The sequence below is a fragment of the Nipponia nippon genome, unplaced genomic scaffold (genome assembly GCF_047370975.1).
Source record: "Nipponia nippon isolate SJK-2023a ecotype South Korea unplaced genomic scaffold, ASM4737097v1 scaffold_35, whole genome shotgun sequence".
Lineage (NCBI taxonomy): Eukaryota > Metazoa > Chordata > Aves > Pelecaniformes > Threskiornithidae > Nipponia > Nipponia nippon.
Genome location: NW_028262353.1, coordinates 3,991,887 through 4,008,323, shown reverse-complemented (window position 1 = coordinate 4,008,323; position 16,437 = coordinate 3,991,887). Strand labels below are relative to the sequence as shown.

The 16,437-nt window shown below is 69.6% G+C and overlaps 2 protein-coding genes across 2 annotated transcripts; both read right to left on the bottom strand.

Moving 5' to 3' along the window:
- Positions 1-579: 579 nt before the first annotated feature.
- On the bottom strand, positions 580-7,231 carry SYN1 (synapsin I). Its single transcript, XM_087771502.1, has 13 exons — positions 7,148-7,231; positions 6,809-6,866; positions 6,232-6,314; positions 5,239-5,392; positions 4,359-4,448; positions 3,844-3,906; positions 3,297-3,439; positions 2,718-2,786; positions 2,355-2,457; positions 2,134-2,271; positions 1,860-1,923; positions 873-1,560; positions 580-794 (listed from the first exon to the last, which is right to left on the bottom strand). The coding sequence occupies exons 6-13, from the start codon at positions 3,883-3,885 to the stop codon at positions 719-721; spliced, it is 1,323 nt and encodes a 440-aa protein (XP_087627628.1). The 5' UTR covers positions 3,886-3,906; positions 4,359-4,448; positions 5,239-5,392; positions 6,232-6,314; positions 6,809-6,866; positions 7,148-7,231; the 3' UTR covers positions 580-718.
- Positions 7,232-9,127: 1,896 nt separating this feature from the next.
- On the bottom strand, positions 9,128-16,412 carry CFP (complement factor properdin). Its single transcript, XM_087771872.1, has 8 exons — positions 16,355-16,412; positions 15,387-15,546; positions 12,722-12,987; positions 12,396-12,569; positions 12,003-12,206; positions 10,768-10,879; positions 9,589-9,740; positions 9,128-9,227 (listed from the first exon to the last, which is right to left on the bottom strand). Exons 1-8 carry the CDS (start codon positions 16,410-16,412, stop codon positions 9,220-9,222), a joined length of 1,134 nt encoding a protein of 377 aa, XP_087627998.1. The 3' UTR covers positions 9,128-9,219.
- Between the last annotated feature and the right edge of the window lie 25 nt (positions 16,413-16,437).

Below are 16,437 nucleotides of genomic sequence, written 5' to 3'. Positions count from 1 at the left end.
GGTCTGTAACACCCCCCAGCCTCTATAGGTTCCATAGGCCACCCCCACCCAGGCTCTATAGGATCCATACCCCAACCCCAAGTCTATAGGGTACATAATCCCTCTCAGGTTCTATAGGCTCCATATCCCTCCCCCCAGTTCTATAGGGCCCATAGGCCCCTCCCAGGCTCTATAGGGTCCATGAGACCCCAGTCTCTGTAGAGTCCATAACCCGGCAGGTCTATAGGGTTTATAACATCCCCCCAGTCTCTATAGGTTCCATAGGCCATCCCCCCAGGCTCTATTGGGTCCATACCCCCCCCCCAAGGCTCTATAGGGTCCATAGGCCCCTCCCAGTCTCTATAGGCTCTGTAAACCCCCCCCCCAGGCTCTATAGGGCCCATACCCCCGACCCAGGCTCTATAGGCTCCATAGGCCCCGCCCCCACCCATAGGTACCCCCCCGCGCAGCAAGGCGGCAGCAGCAGCTCTGGGGCTTTATTGCCCACCCCCCGCGGCGGGGGCGGGGCTAAGAGAGGGGGCGGGGCTTCACGAGACGGGGCGTAACTGATGGGGCGGGGCTTTAAAGGGGGGAGGCAGGGCTTAACCAGGGGGCGGGGCTTCCATGGCCCCAGTCATGAGCATGCGGGGCAGGCCCCGCCCCCACCATGACGTCGGCGGTGTGGGCGGGGTGGCGGGGGTCGGGGCTGGCGGCGGGGGCATGGCCCGGGGGCGTGGCTTCAGTCGGCGAAGAGGCTGGCGAAGCTCTGACGCAGGGAGCGGATGCTCTCGGCCCCGCCCTGCTCGGGGGCGGGGCTACGGGGGAGGGGGCGTGGTCAGGGCGGGGCCACGCGCCACCGGGCCACGCCCCCACCCCGAGCCCCTGCCACTTACCTGGGGGGCGGGGCTCCGCCCGGTTTGGGTGCAAGGGTGGGCTTGGGGGCAAGGGGCGGGGCTTGGGGGCGGGGCTGGCGCATGGTGGGCAGGGCCTGTGGACCAGTGGGGCGGGGCTGGGGCGAGGTGGGCGGGGCTTGGGGGCGGGGTTGAGGCGAGGTGGGCGGGGCTTGAGGGTGGGGCTGAGGTGAGGTGGGCAGAGCCTGAGGGCGGGGCTGCGGTGAAGTGGGCGGAGCCTGAGGGCGGGGCTGTGCGGTGGGCGGGGTTTGTGGGCGCATCTGTCCGATGGGCGGGGTTTGTGGGCGGGGCTGCGCGGTGGGCAGGGCTTGTGGACGTGGCTGTCCGATGGGTGGGGTCTGTGGGCGTGGCTGCGCGGTAGGCGGGGCCTGTGGGCGGGGCTGTCCAGTGTGTGGTGTTTGGGGGCGGGGCTGCACTCCAGTGGGCGGAGCTTGAGGGCGGGGCTGCGCGGTGGGCGGAGCTTGAGGGCGGGGCTGGGGACCCGAAGGAGAAACTGGTGGGCGGGGCTGGACCCCGGTGGGCGGGGCTTGAGGGCGGGGCTGCGGACCCGAGGGGCGGGGCTGGGCGGGGCCGGGTGGGGCAGGGCGTGGCGAGGCTCCGCCCCCCGGGGGGCGGGGCTGTCCCTGCGGCGGGAGGCGGGGCTGGGTGGGGCCCGGCAGCAGCGGTGCTCCTGTGGGTGGAGAGAAACACCTCAGGGGGCGGGGCTTGGGGCAGGGTGTGGAGCGGCGGGGCTTGGAGGGGCGGGGCCAGCAGAGGCACCTTTTTGGGGGGAATCACCCGATTTTGGGGTTTGGGGGGGGCGAGGTCCCAGTTTGGGGGGCGGGGTCTCCATTTTGGGTGCGGGGTCTCCATTTTGGCGGCGGGGCCGCCATTTTGGGGGCGGGGCCGCCATTTGGGGGGGCGCGGTTGCCATTTTAGGGGGGCGCGGTCGCCATTTTGGGGGGTGGGGTCACCGGGGGGGGCGCTCACCTTGGGGTGGGGGTCGCTGCTGGGCGGGGGTCCCCGGGCGGGGGGACCCCGATGTCGCCGGCATCTGTGGGGCAGAAAGGAGGGGGAAGGGTCAAGATTCCGGGGGGGGGGGGCAAATCTGGGGGGCTCTTGGAGGAGGACTTGGGGGGCACCTGGAGGACTGGGGGGGGTCTTGGAGGACTTGGGGGTCTTGGAGGACTTGGGGGGCTCAGGGGGGACTTAGGGGGCTCCCGAAGGACTTGGGGGTCCTGGAGGACTTGGGGGGCGGGGTTACCTGTGGGCGTGGCCGCGCGGGGGAGGGGCTGCGCGGGCGGGGCAGCTCCGCCCTCATCCTCCTCAGCACCAGCTCCACCAGGCGGGCCCGATCCTGCGCCGCCCCCGGCCCCTCCAGGGGCACCCAGGGCCCCAGCACCTGCGGGGGGGCGTGGCCAGGGGGGTGAGGGGGCGTGGCCACGGGGAGGGGGGCGTGGCCACGGGGAGGGGGCGTGGCCTGACCTGGAGGATGTGCTCTCGCCCGTCGGGGCCCTGCAGGGCCTCCACCCCGCAGACGTCGACGCCCCCGAAGAGGCGGGCGCAGGCGTCCAACCAATCGCGGTGCCTGGAAGGGAGGGGAAGGGGTGGGTGTGGCCTCGGGTAGCCACACCCGCTGGTACGCCCCCCTTCGCTTTGGCCACGCCCTCTTGTGACCCCCCCCTTGGGAAATCCCCCATCCCGCATAGCCCTGCCCTGAAGCCACGCCCCCATACCCCCACCCCGCCATAGCCACGCCCCTTTCTGCCCACCACCAACATACCCACCCTGTAGCCACGCTCCCTCCTTCATAGCCCCGCCCCCGGGGCTAAGCCCCGCCCCCCTCACCGTGGGGTCAGGGCCACCGGCTCCATCTCGGCCCCCTCCCCTGCCGGGTCCCCGGCCACCAGCGGCCACCTGGGGGGAGGGGAGGGGTCAGGGGGGGCACGGGGGCCCCACCCCCCCACTGTCCCCAATGGCCCCCCCGTGGCCCCCCGATGTCCCCAATGTCCACACATCCCCCCATGGCCTCACCCACCCCAAATGTCCCCCCATGGCCCCCCCATCCCCCCAATGTCCCCCATCCCCCCCATCCCCCCCCGTCCCCGCGATGTCCCCAATGTCCCCCTGATGTCTCCCTGCCCCCCACCCCCCGATGTCCCCAATGTCCCCCCGTCTGTCCCCCTGCCCCCCACCCCCCAATGTCCCCAATGTCCCCCCGTCTGTCCCCCAGCCCCCTGATGTCCAGATGTCCCCCATCCCCCCAATGTCCCCACGTCCCCGATGTCCCCATCCCCCCATCCCCCCCATGTCCCCTCCAATGTCCCCAATGTCCCCACGTCCCCGATGTCCCCGATGTCCCCATCCCCCCATGTCCCCCGATGTCCCCATGTCCCCACCCCCCACCCATGCCCCCGCCCCCCTCACCGCAGCGCCCTCTCCTCCTCCCCGACGCGCTGCAGCCGCAGCCGCTGGCCGCCCTCGGGGCCCCCCCGGACCAAGGCCCCCGCCCGGGCCCAGCCCATGGCCCCGGCCACCGCCCCCAGCGCTGCCGCTGTCCCCACGCGCACCTGGGGGGGCGGGGACACCGTCGGGCACGCCCCCGGGCACGCCCACCCCCACCACGCCCCACCAGGCCACGCCCCTCGCGGCTCACGCCCCCCCCCATGGGGCTTAACCCCCCCTAAGGACACCGCCAAGCCACGCCCCCCGGTAGCCATGCCTCCATTGGCCCACAGGCCCCGCCCCCCACCCAAGGCCACGCCCTCTCGGTAAACACGCCCCCCCAGGCCACATCCCACCCCCAGGCCCCGCCCCATACCCCTGAGGCCCCGCCCATTTGCCATCCTTCCCTGGCCCACCCCATAAAGCCCCGCCCACACGTGGCCACGCCCCCGCCACCGCCACGCCCATCCTCCTCCTCGAGGCCTCGCCCTGTGGATGGGGCGGGGCTGGGGAGGGGGCGTGGCCTCACCTCACCCACCCCGGCGGGGGCGGGGCTGAGCGTCACCATCATGGGGAAGGTGGGGGCCGTCAGCTGGGGCGCACCAGTTACACCAGTTACCTCCCAGTGACCCCCCCCCTCAGTCCCCTCCCAGTTACCTCCCAGTTACTTCCCAGTTACCCCCAGTGACTCCCCCAGTCCCCTCCCAGTGCTCCCAGTTACCTCCCAGTTACCCCCAGTGACCCCCCCAGTCCCCTCCCAGTGCTCTCAGTTACCTCCCAGTTACCCCCACTGACCCCCCAATCCCCTCCCAGTGCTCCCCGTTACCTCCAGTTACCCCCAGTCCCCTCCCAGCCCATCCCAGTGCCCCCCAGTGCCCTCCCAGTGCCTCCCAGTGCCCCCCAATCCCTCCCAGTCGCTCCCAGTTACTTCCCAGTCCTCACCAGTCCCATCCTAGTCCCTCCCAGTGCCTCCCAGTGCCCACCAGTACCTCCCAGTGTCCTCCCAGTTCCCACCAGTGCTTCCCAGTCCCTCCCAGTGCTCACCAGTCCACGGGGACGGTTGCAGAAGCGTTGTGGGACCAGGGGAAAGGCCTCAGGGCCCAGTTCCCGCTGCAGCCGCGCCAACTGGGCAAACTGGGAACACTGGGAATGTCAGGGGGGGCCGCGAAAGCCCTGCCCAGTGCTCCCAGTCTGCCCCAGTATCCCCCCTAGTGCCTCCCAGTATGCTCCCAGGCCCTCCAGTTGCCTCCCAATCACCTTCCAGTGTCACCCCACTCCCCTCCCAGTGACCCCCAGTCACCTCCCAGTGCTCCCAGCTACATCGGTCACCTTCCAGATACCCCCCAGTGCCCTCCCAGTGCCCCCAGTTACCTCCCAGTGCCCCCAGTCACCTCCCTGTGCCCTCCCAGTGCCCCCCAATGCCCACCCAGTCCCTCCCAGTACTCCCAGTCCCCTCCCAGTGCCCTCAATCCCCCCCATCTCCCCCCACTCCCTTCCCAGTCCCTCCCAGTCCCCCCCATCTCCCCCCAATCCCCTCCCAGTCCCCCCCAATCCCCCCCAGTGCCCCCCAGTCCCTCCCAATCCTCTTCCAGTCCCCCCCAGTCCCTCCCAATCCCCTCCCAGTCCCTCCCAGTCCCCCCCAATCCCCCCCAATCCCCTCCCAGTCCCCTCCAGTCCCCGCCAGTGCCCCCCACTCCCCTCCCAGTCCCTCCCAGTCCCTCCCAATCCCCCCACTCCCCTCCCAGTCCCCCAAGTCGCCTCCCAGTGCCCCCAATCCCCACCCACTCCCCTCCCAGTCCCTCCCAATCCCCTCCCAGTCCCCCCCCAGTCCCTCCCAATCCCCTCCCAGTCCCTCCCACTCCCCCCCACTCCCTCCCAGTCTCTCCCAGTCCCTCCCAGTGCCCCCCAGCACCCCCCCACGCACCAGGCAGGGGGGATGGGCGAAGGCGTAGAGCGGGGGGAGGGGCGCGGCGCTGGGGACCCCCCCCAGGTGCAGCCCCAGCAGCAGCCGCCGGGGGGCGCCCCCCGCCCCCCCCCCGGGCCGCTCCCGCACCAGCACGAAGTCGGGGCGCAGCCGCCTGCGGGGGGGGGACCCCAAATTCCCACCCGGCACCGCGAAATCGGGCCCCAGCACCCCGAAATCGGGGCCCAGCACCCCGAAATAGGGCCCCAGCACCCCAAAATAGGGCCCCCAGCACCCCGAAATAGGGCCCCAGCACCCCGAAATGGCCCCCAGCACCCCGAAATATGGCCCCAGCACCCCGAAATAGGGCCCCCAGCACCCCGAAATAGGGCCCCAGCACCCCAAAATGGCCCCAGCACCCCAAAATAGGGCCCCCAGCACCCCCAAATCCCAACCTGCGCCCCAAAATCCCACCCTGTACCCCAAAATGGCACCCAGCACTCCCAAATCCCACCCTGCACCCCCAAAATTTGAGCCTGCACCCAGAAATATGGCACCCTGCACCCCGAAATGGTATCCAGCACCCCGCAATGGCAACCAGCACCCGGAAATAGGACCCCCAGCACCCTAAAATGGCCCCCTGCACCCCAAATTCCCATCCCGCACCCCAAAATATGGCACCCAGTGCCCCAAAATGGCCCCCCGCACCCCAGAATGGCCCCAGCCCCCCCAAATCCCAACCTGTGCCCCAAAATCCCACCCTGCACCCCAAAACGGCACCCCAAAACAACCCAAAATGGCCCCCAGCACCCCCAAAATTGGAGCCTGTGCCCCAAAATCCCACCCAGGACCCCCAAATCCCACCCTGCACCCCCAAATCCCAACCTGCGCCCCAAAATCCCACCCCGAAGCACCCCAAAATGGCAACAGCACCCCAAAATCCCACCCTGCCCCCCCCAATTCCCCCCAAAACTTGGGGTCCCCCAAAACGAGGGGGGTCCCCCCAAACCCCACCTGCGCCCCCCGCGGGGGGAGTCGATGGTGACGCTGAGGGCGCCATGGGTGGAGGCCACCAGCGAGAGCTCGGAGAACTGGGCCTGGGGGGGGACCCCAAAATCGGGGGGGACCCCAAAACTCGGGGGGGGACCCCGAAACCCCCCAGGGACCCCCGAAATTGGGGAGGACCCCAAAATCCCCTCCCTGGGCACCCCAAAACCCCTCCCGGGCCGCACTGAACCCCCAAATTGGGGCAATAAAAGGGGTTTTGGGGGCACCCCAAAATCTGGGGGGGGACCCCAAAACCCCCCCAGGGACCCCCGAAATTGTGGGGGACCCCCAAAACCCCTCCCAGGGCTCGCTGAACCCCCAAATTGGGGCGGGAAAAGGGGGTTTAGGGGCACCCCAAAATCTGGGGGGACCCCAAAACCCGGGGGAGACCCCAAAACCCCCCCAGGGACCCCCAAAATGGGGGGGGACCCCCAAAACCCCTCCCGAACCTCGCTGAACCCCCAAATTGGGGCGGGAAAAGGGGGGTGGGGGCACCCCAAAATCTGGGGGGACCCCAAAATTTAGGGGGGACCCCAAAACTCACCTGCTCCACCCGCAGCTCCACGTCCCCGTGCACCGATTTCCCCTTGAAGAGCTTCACCCTGGGGGGGGAACCCCAAAATTAGGGGGGGCCCAAAATTGGGGGGGTCCGGGGGTTTTGGGGGTCCCGGGGGGATTTTGGGGGGTCTGGGGGTCCGGGGGTTTTTGGGGGGTCCAAGGGAGGGATTTTGGGGGGTCTCTGGGTTTTTGGGGTCGCAGAGGGATTTGGGGGGTCCCGGGGGGGTCGGGGGGTTTGGGGGTTCCCGGGGGGTTTTGGGGTCCCGGGGGGTTTGGGGGGGTCCGGGGGGAGCGGGGGTCCCGGGGGGGCGGGGTCCATACGTACCAGTCGGTGTCAGGGGGGGCGATGACGAGCAGCAGCGGGGCAGGGGAGGGGTGCGGGGGGGTCTCCCCGCCCCTCCCCCACCGGCCCCCCCCCCCACCCCCGGCCCCACCCCGGGGGGTCCCCCCGCCCCTCCCCCCGCCAGAAAGTTCCCATCCGACAGCCGCCGCCGCAGGTACTCCATCCCCCGCTATAGGGGTCGCTATGGGGGGGGCTATAGGGGGGCTATAGGGGTCAGGGGCTATGGGGGGGCAGAGCTATAGGGGTCGGGGGCTATGGGGGGGGCCTATAGGGGGTGGGGGGCTATAGAGGCCTGTCAGGGGCTATAGGGTCCTATAGGGGATGGAGATATAGGGGTCAGGGCCTATATGGGCCTATGGGGGCTATAGGGGTCTATAGGGGATGGAGCTATAGGGATTGGGGGCTATAGGGGCCTATGGGGGTAGGGAGCTATAGGGGGCTATAGGGGATGGAGCTACAGGGGCCGGGGGCTATAGGGGCTGGCTATAGGGGTAGGGAGGTATGGGGGGGTATAGGGGATGGAGCTATAGGGGGGCTGTATAGGAGCCCGCTGTAGGGATCAGGATCTATAGGGGCCCGCTAGGAGGGTCGGGGGCTATAGGGGCGGCCCTGTAGGGGTTAGAGCTATAGGGGCCGCCAGCTATAGGGGGTCACCCTATAGACACCCACTGAGGGGATCAGCAGCTATAGGGGAGCCAGGGGCCCTCTGTCAGGGTCAGGGCTATAGGGGGTCACCCTATAGAGCCCCGCTATAGGGGTCAGGGCTGTAGGGGCTCAGCCCTATAGGGGTCTGGGTTATGGGGGTCCAGGTGCCTATAGGGGCCCCATAGAGGGGATGGCATCCCTGGGGCTATAGGGTGAGGCCCTATAGGGGAAGGAGCTGTAGAGGCAGAAGACCCTATAGGAAGGGGCGGGTCTATAGGGGAAGAAATGCTGGGGGGGGGTAAGGCTGCCCTATAGGAAAACCCTACAGGAGAAGGGGGCTATAGGAGGGAGAGGAGCTATAGGGGAAGGGGGGCTATAGGGGAAGGGACCCCGGGAAGAGCCGCCCTATAGGGGAAGGGAGCTGGGGGGCGGGCTGCCCTATGGATGGGCCCTATAGGGGAAAGGGGGGGCTACAGGGGATGGAGGAGCTATAGGAGGTGGAAAGGCTATAGGGGCTGGGGGGGGGCTATAGGAGGGGGGGCTGTAGGGGATGGAGCAGCTATATGAGAAGGGGGCTATAGGGGAGGGGTAAGCTATAGGGGAGGGGGGCTATAGGGTGTAGCTATAGGGGATGCAGGAGCTATAGGGGATGGAGCAGCTATAGGAGAAAGGAGCTATAGGGGAGGAGGGGCTATGGGGAAAGGGGGCTATAGGGGAGGGGGAAGCTATAGGGGATGGAGGAGCAATAGGGTGTAGCTATAGGGGATGAGGAGCTATAGGGGATGGGGGCTATAGAGGATGGAGAAGCTATAGGGAAAGGGGGCTATAGGGGATGGGGGCTATAGGGGAGGGGGAAGGTATGGGGGGGAGCTATAGGGGATGGAGGGGCAATAGGGGAAGGAGACCTATAGGGGATGGGGGCTATAGGGGATGGAGCCGCTATAAGGGAAGGAGCCGCTATTGGGGATGGAGCCGCTATAGTGGATGGGAGCTATAGGGGGCGGAGCCTCTATAGGGGGCGGAGCTTGGAGGGGGGCGGGGGCGGTGAGGGGGGGGTGGCCCCGCCGGCAGCCCCATAGGCCGCCCTATAGGAGCCCCTATAGCGGCCCGCGCCCCGCTCCGCCCCCGCCCGCGCGCTCAGATCCGGCCCCGCCCCCCTCGTCCCGGCCCCGCCCCTGCCCCGTCGAGGAGCCGCGGCAGGGGGCGGGGTCCCCGGCAGTGACGTCAGCGGCCGCCCCGCCCGCAGCTCTGCAGAGGGGAAGGGGGCGGGGCCGGTGACGTCACGGCGGGAGGCACCCAGGCGTCACGGGCCGCGTCAGTTGCTGGGGCTTTATTGGGGGGCGGGGGGGAGGGACGAAATCAGGTGGGGGGTGGGGGGTGGGGCGGGGCCCGCGACGTCACCGGGGGCCTCAGTCCTCTGGGGGGGAAGGGAGGGGTAAATAGGGGTCCCGGGGGTCCCGCCCCTCCCCCACAGGGGTCCTGCCCCTCCCCCATGGCCCTCAGCCCCTCCCCCCGAAACCCAGCCCCTCCCCCATAGGACCCAGCCCCTCCCCCCGGCCCTCTGCCCCTCCCCCATGGGACCCAGCCCCTCCCCCCATGGGACACTGCCCCTCCCCCCGGCCCCCTGCCCCTCCCCCCATGGCCCCCAGCCCCTCCCCCCATGGGACCCTGCCCCTCCCCTCATCGGACCCGGCCCCTCCCCCCATGGGACCCTGCCCCTCCCCCCGCATGGGACCCTGCCCCTCCCCCCAGCCCCCCGCCCCTCCCCCCCTGCTGACCGTGCGGGGGGGGGCAGGGCAGCACGTGCAGACATGGCCGCCGCTCCTCCAGCCGCAGCAGCTCCCCCCCCAGGCGGGGGCAGCGGGGCCGCGCCGTCCCCCAGAAGGTGACGTTGACGGGGGCGGAGGAGCCCACGGGGGTCACCCACAGCCTGCGGGGCGCCGCCGTTGGCCCCCGGGCCCTATAGATCCCCCCACTGACCCTATAGACCCCCCAGCCCCATAGGTCCCCCCCAACCCTATAGATCCCCCCACTGACCCCAAAGACCCGCCATTGACCCTACAGACCCCCACCGACCCTATAGACCCCCCATTGCCCCCATAGACCCCCTCCGACCCTATAGATCCCCCCACTGACCCTATAGACCCCCCAGCCCCATAGGTCCCCCCCGACCCTATAGATCCCCCCATTGACCCTGTAGAACCCCATTGACCCTATAGACCCCCCCTTGACCCTATAGACCCACCATTGCCCCCATAGACCCCCTCCGACCCTATAGATCCCCCCACTGACCCCATAGACCCTATAGACCCCCCATTGATCCCATTGACCCTGTAGAACCCCATTGACCCTATAGACCCCCCTTGACCCTATAGACCCCCGCCGGACCCTATAGACCCCCCGACCCTATAGACCCCCCATTGACCCTGTAGAACCTCACTGACCCTATAGACCCCCCCAACCCTGTAGGCCCCCCATTGACCCTATAGACCCCCATTGACCCTGTAAGACCCTCATTGATCCTATAGACCCCCCGAACCCTATAGACCCCCCATTGCCCCCGTAGACCCCCCATTGACCCTATAGAGCCCCAATTGCCCCTATAGACTCCCCAGCCCCATAGACCCCCCCATTGACCCTATAGACCTCCCATCGACCCTAAAGACCCCCATTGACCCTGTAAGACCCTCATTGACCCTATAGCCCCCCATTGCCCCTATAGACCCCCTATTGACCCATAGCCCCCCATTGTCCCTATAGCCCCCCCATTGCCCCCATTGCCCCCCACCCCTATAGCCCCAGCCCCATAGATCCCCATTGACCCTATAGCCCCCCCATTGCCCCTATAGCCCCCATTGCCCCTATAGACCCCCTTGCCCCTATAGCCCCCCATTGCCCCTATAGCCCCCCCATTGCCCCTATAGACCCCCCATTGTCCCCCCGGCCCCTATACGCACGGGTAGGGGGGGTAGAGGGGCCGGCACTCGCGGCTGCGGCTGCGCGTGGGGCTGGCCCCACAGGGGGGGGTGCAGAGGCCCCAGGGGCTCCAGTCCGACCAGTTCCCAGGCACTGGGAGCACAGGGAGGCGTCACCCCCCCCGTCCCCCCCTATAGGGCGGGGGGGAGGGGGCTGGGGGGCCCTATGGAGGTCCCTATGGGGCCGCTATGGGTCGCTGGGGGGGGGGGGGCGTGGGCCTCCGTGGGTCCCTATGGAGCGGCTGCGGGTCCTTATAGGGCGGCTATAGGGCGCTATAGGGCGCTATAGGGTGCTATAGGGCAGTCAGGGCTGGTGGGGGGTCTTAGGAAGGTGCTGTAGGGCCCCTATAGAACTCTATAGGGGTGCGCAGGGCGGCTCTAGGGTGCTGTAGGGCAGCTGTGGGGCGTCAGAGGGCACCTATAGAACTCTATAAGCGCTGGGGGCAGCGATGGGGCTCTGTAGGGTGCTATAGGGCAGCTCTAGGGTTCCAGAGGGCAGGTCTAAGTGCCATAGAGCAGCTATAGGGTGCTATAGGGAAGCTCTAGGGCTCTATGAAGTTCCATAGGGCAGCTATAGGGTTCCAAAGGGCAGCTATAGGGCTCTACAGGGCTGCTATAAGTGCTATAGGGCTCTATAGGGCTCCATAGGGCAGCTATAGGGTTCCACAGGGCAGCTATAGGGCTCTATAAGGTTCCATAGGGCAGCTCTAGGGTGCCAGAGGGCTCTATAGGGTTCCCAAGGGCAGCTATAGGGTTCCATGGGGCTTTATAGGGTTCCACAGGGCTCTGTAGCGTTCTATAGGGCAGCTGTAGGGCTCTATAGGGTTCCATAGGGTACCTATAGGGCTGTATAAAGTTCCATAGGGCAGCTATAGGGCTCTGTAGGGTTCCACAGGGCTCTATAGGGTTCTATGGGTAGCTATAGGGTTCCGTAGGGCTCTATAAGGTTCCATAGGGCAGCTATAGGGCTCTATAGGGTTCCATAGGGCTCCATAGGGTGCTATAGGGCTCTATAGGGTTCCATAGGGCAGCTGTAGGGTTCCGTAGGGCTCCATAGGATGCTATAGGGCTCCATAGGGTTCCTTAGGGCAGCTCTAGGGTGCTATAGGGCAGCTCTAGGGCTCTGTAAGGTTCCACAGGGCAGCTGTAGGGTTCCACAGGGCTCCATAGGGTGCTATAGGGGGCTCTGGGGCGGCCATAGGCGCCGGGGGACTCACGGAGGCAGTGCTGGACGTTGTAGCAGGCGCGGAGCTGGATGGTGCCGCCCGCGGCGTCAGTGGGGCAGGGGGCCCCCCCCGGGCTGCGCCCCACACACTCCCGCGTCCGCCGCTGCTGCCCCACGGCACGCTCGCAGCTCAGCGCCCCCCACAGCGGCCGCTCGCAGGGGGTCCAGGCGCCCCACGGCCCCCACTGCGCCGCGCCTGGGGGGGAGGGGGAGGGGGAGGGGGTTGGGGGGCGCCCCATGGAGGCCCCTGACCCACACTTGGGGGGCAGCCCCAGAGCGGGGGGGTTATGGGGCGCCCCGTAGCGGGGGTGGAGCCCTGGGGCGCTGCACGGCCCCGCCCCTCCCCCAGGCCCCGCCCCCCTCTGGTGAAGCCCCGCCCCCTCACCTGGGCAGGGCCCGCGGGGCCCGCACACCCCCCGCCGCGTGCTGTTGCCGGGGCAACCGCGCCCCCCGTGCCGGGGGGGCGGGGCGTCGCAGGCGCGGCGCCACGTCACCGCCCCCAGGCCGCACGTCACCGGGCAGGGCGTGGCCTCCGACCACGCCCCCCACGCCCCATCCTCTGCGAGAGAGACACGGGGGGGGGGGGGCGGCGGTCAGGGCGCTGAGGGGGGGGGGAGGGGGGCGGTGGCCACGCCCGCTGTGGGGCGGAGGCCCCGCCCGCTGTGGGGCAGGAGGCCCCGCCCGCTGTGGGGCAGAGGCCCCGCCCCTCACCGGGGCACGGCGGCAGCCCGGGGCAGGGCTGGCTCTCGGCGGCGGCCCCGGCGCAGGCGGCTCCCGGCGGCTCCCGCGACGGCGGCGGCGAATCGCAATGGCGGCTGCGGCTCCGCCCCGGGCCCGGCCCCGCCCCCCGGCAGCTGCCCGCGCACCTCCCCCACGGGCCCCAGGGGCCCCAGGAGCCCGCCACTGCGGGGGGAGGGGCGGCGTGGCCGACGGGACCCGCCCCCACCCCGACACCCCCCCTTCCCCTCCCCCGACCTCTGCCCCTCCCCCACTCAACCCCCTCCCCCACCCCCTCCCCAATCTACGCCCCCTCCCCTTGCGCCTCTCCCACCCCATCTATGCCCCCTCCCCCACTCCTCCCCCTACCCCGTTCCGCTCCCCCACCCCCCCACTCTTTCCCCTCCCCCACCCCCTCCCCCTCCCCCTCCCCCATTCAACCCCCTCCCACCCCCATCTATGCCCCCTCCCCCACTCCTCCCCCTCCCCCATCTATGCCCCCTTCCCCCATCTATGCCCCCTCCCCCACTCCTCCCCCTCCCCCATCTATGCCCCCTCCCCTCCCCCACCCCATCTGTTCCCCCTTCCCCCATCTATGCCTCCTCCCCCACTCCTCCCCCTCCCCCATCTATGCCCCCCTCCCCCATCTATGCCCCCTCCCCTCCCCCACCCCATCTGTTCCCCCTTCCCCCATCTATGCCTCCTCCCCCACTCCTCCCCCTCCCCCATCTATGCCCCCCTCCCCCATCTATGCCCCCTCCCCTCCCCCACCCCATCTGTTCCCCCTTCCCCCCATCTATGCCCCCCCCCCGCTCACCGGGGCAGGCGGGGGGCCCTTCCCGGCCGCCCCTGCTCTCCTGGGCCTCCCCGGGGCCGCAGCCCCCCCCGCAGCGGGGGGCGGGGTCAGCGCAGGCCCGGCCCCGCCTCTGCGTCCCCTCCCCGCAGGTGGCCGAGCAGCGGCCCCACGGCCCCCAGGGGCCCCACGACCCGGCCTCTGGGGGCGGGGCCTCAGCGCGACGCGCCCATCGACACGCCCACCCCCGGGCCCCGCCCCTGTCCCCAATGTCCCCCCTGCCTCCACGCCCCCATCCCCCCATCCCCCCATGATGTCCCCCCTCCCTCCACGCCCCCACCCCCCATGTCCCTCTGTCCCCCCGTGTCCCCCCGTCCCCCCACCCGAAATGTCCCCCCGTCCCCCCGTGTCCCCAATGTCCCCGTGTCCCCCACCCCCCAATGTCCCCCATCCCCCCATCCCCATGTCCCCCCTTCCCCCCACCCCCCCGTGCCCCCTTCCCCCCGTGTCCCCAATGTCCCCATGTCCCCCACCCCCCCAATGTCCCCACGTCCCCCATGTCCCCCATCCCCCCATCCCCCATCCCCAATGTCCCCCCTTCCCCCCACCCCCCAATGTCCCCACGTCCCCCATGTCCCCCACCCCCCAATGTCCCCCCGTCCCCCCTTCCCCCCGTGTCCCCAACGTCCCCCCGTCCCCAATGTCCCCATCCCCAATGTCCCCATCCCCCACCCCCCGCCCCGCCCCCCACCAGGACAGCAGGGCAGGTGACACGCTCGCAGCTGCCACTCTCGAGGCTCCGCGTCCCCCGCGGGGCGGCGGCTCCGGCCCCGCCGCTGCGTCCCCTCCCCGCACGTCACCGAGCACCCGCCCCAGCGGCTCCAGGGGCCCCAGGCGCCCTCCCTGCGCGGGGCACCCGCCGCTGGCACCCAACGGCACCCAACGGCACCCAACGGCGGCACCCGGGGGCCTCCCGTGGCACCCAGGGGCCTCCAGTGGCTCCCAGTGGCACCCAATGACCTCCGATGGCACCCAATGGCCTCCAGTGGCTCCCAGTGGCACCCAACGGCCTCTGATGGCACCCAATGGCCTCCGGTGGCTCCCAAAGGCCTCCAGTGGCACCCGGGGGCCTCCAATGGCACCAAGTGGCCTCTAACGGCACCCAGTGGCACCTGGTGGCACCCAATGGCCTCCGATGGCACCCAATGGCCTCCAGTGGCACCCAGTGGCACCTGGTGGCACCCAATGGCCTCTGATGGCACCCGGTGGCACTTGATGGCACCTGGTGGCACCCAGTGGTACCCGGTGGCCCTGGTGGCAACCACTGTCACCCAGCATCACCCAGCGTCACCTTGGGGCCCTGACGGCACCCATGGACTTCTGGTGGCACTTGGTGGCACCTGGTGGCAGCTGGTGGCACCCAGTGGCCCTGATGGCACCCGGTGTCACCCCGTGTCACCCAGTGGTCTCCAGTGTCACCTGGTGTCACCCAATGGCACCCAATGGCCTCCAGTGTCACCTGGTGTCACCCGGTATCACCCAACGGCACCCAATGGCCTCCAGTGTCACCCGGTGTCACCCCGTGTCACCCAGTGGTCTCCAGTGTCACCCGGTGTCACCTGGTGTCACCCAACGGCACCCAATGGCCTCCAGTGTCACCCGGTGTCACCCAACGGCACCCAACGGCACCCAACGGCCTCCAGTGTCACCCGGTGTCACCCAGTGTCATCAGGGCGGGGCCCCGCGGGTGGGCAGGGCCTTCAGTGGGCAGGGGCGGAGCCTTTCTGCTGGGCGTGGCTCGGGCTGGGGCAGGGCCACGGGAAGGGGTGGGGCTTGTGGGCGGGGCTTGGGGTGGGCGTGGCTGACCGGCAGGTGTGGCAGTGGCCGTGGGGGCGGAGCTTGTAGCCATAGGCGGGGTTGAGGCAGCAGTCGGCCAATGGGACGGGCTCGTCCCCCAGCTGCTCAGTGCAGGCCCCGCCTTCCTCGGCATCCTCCAATCGGGCGAAGCACCACACGGGCGTGGCCGCTGGGGGGCGGGGCCGCGGGCGGGGTCACGTGGGGGGCAGGGCCATGGGGGGCATTCACCCCAGTGACCCCCAGTGCCCTCCCAGTTCCTCCCTGTGCTTCCCCGTGCCCCTCCCAGTCCTCCCAGTATCCCCCCAGTGCCCTCCCAGTCTTCCCAGTATCGTTCCAGTGCTCCCAGTATCCTCCCAGTCCTCCCAGTATCTTCCCAGCGCTCCCACTTTCCCCAGTCCCCCTGCACCCCCAGTCCCCCGCAGTGCCTCCCAGTCCCTCCCAGTGATCCCCCAGTCCCTCCATGTGCCCCCCAGTCCTCCCAGTATCCCCCCAGCGCTCCCACTTTTCCCAGTCCCCCTCCACCCCCAGCCTCCCCCACCCCTCCCAGTGCCTCCCAGTGCCGCCCAGTGCTTCCCAGTATCCCCCCAGCGCTCCCACTTTCCCCAGTCCCCCTGCATCCCCAGGCCCCCCGCCCCTCCCAGTGCTTCCCAGTCCCTCCCAGTGCCCCCCAGTCCTCCCCGTATCCCCCCAGCGCTCCCACTTTCCCCAGTCCCCTGCATCCCCAGCACCCCCCAGTCCCTCCCAGTGATCCCCCAGTCCTTCCCAGTGCCCCCCAGTCCTCCCAGTATCCCCCCAGCGCTCCCACTTTCCCCAGTCCCCTGCATCCCCAGCACCCCCCAGTGCCTCCCAGTCCCCCCCAGTGCCTCCCAGTGATCCCCCAGTCCCTCCCAGTGCCCCCCAGTCCTCCCAGTATCCCCCCAGCACTCCCACTTTCCCCAGCCCCCTGCATCCCCAGCGCCTCCCAGTGCCCCCAGTACCGGCGGGGGCGGCCAGGCCGGCGCAGAGCAGCGGCAGGAGCAGCCCCGCGGGCGCCATGGGGGGGACTGGTCCCCTCCCCCCG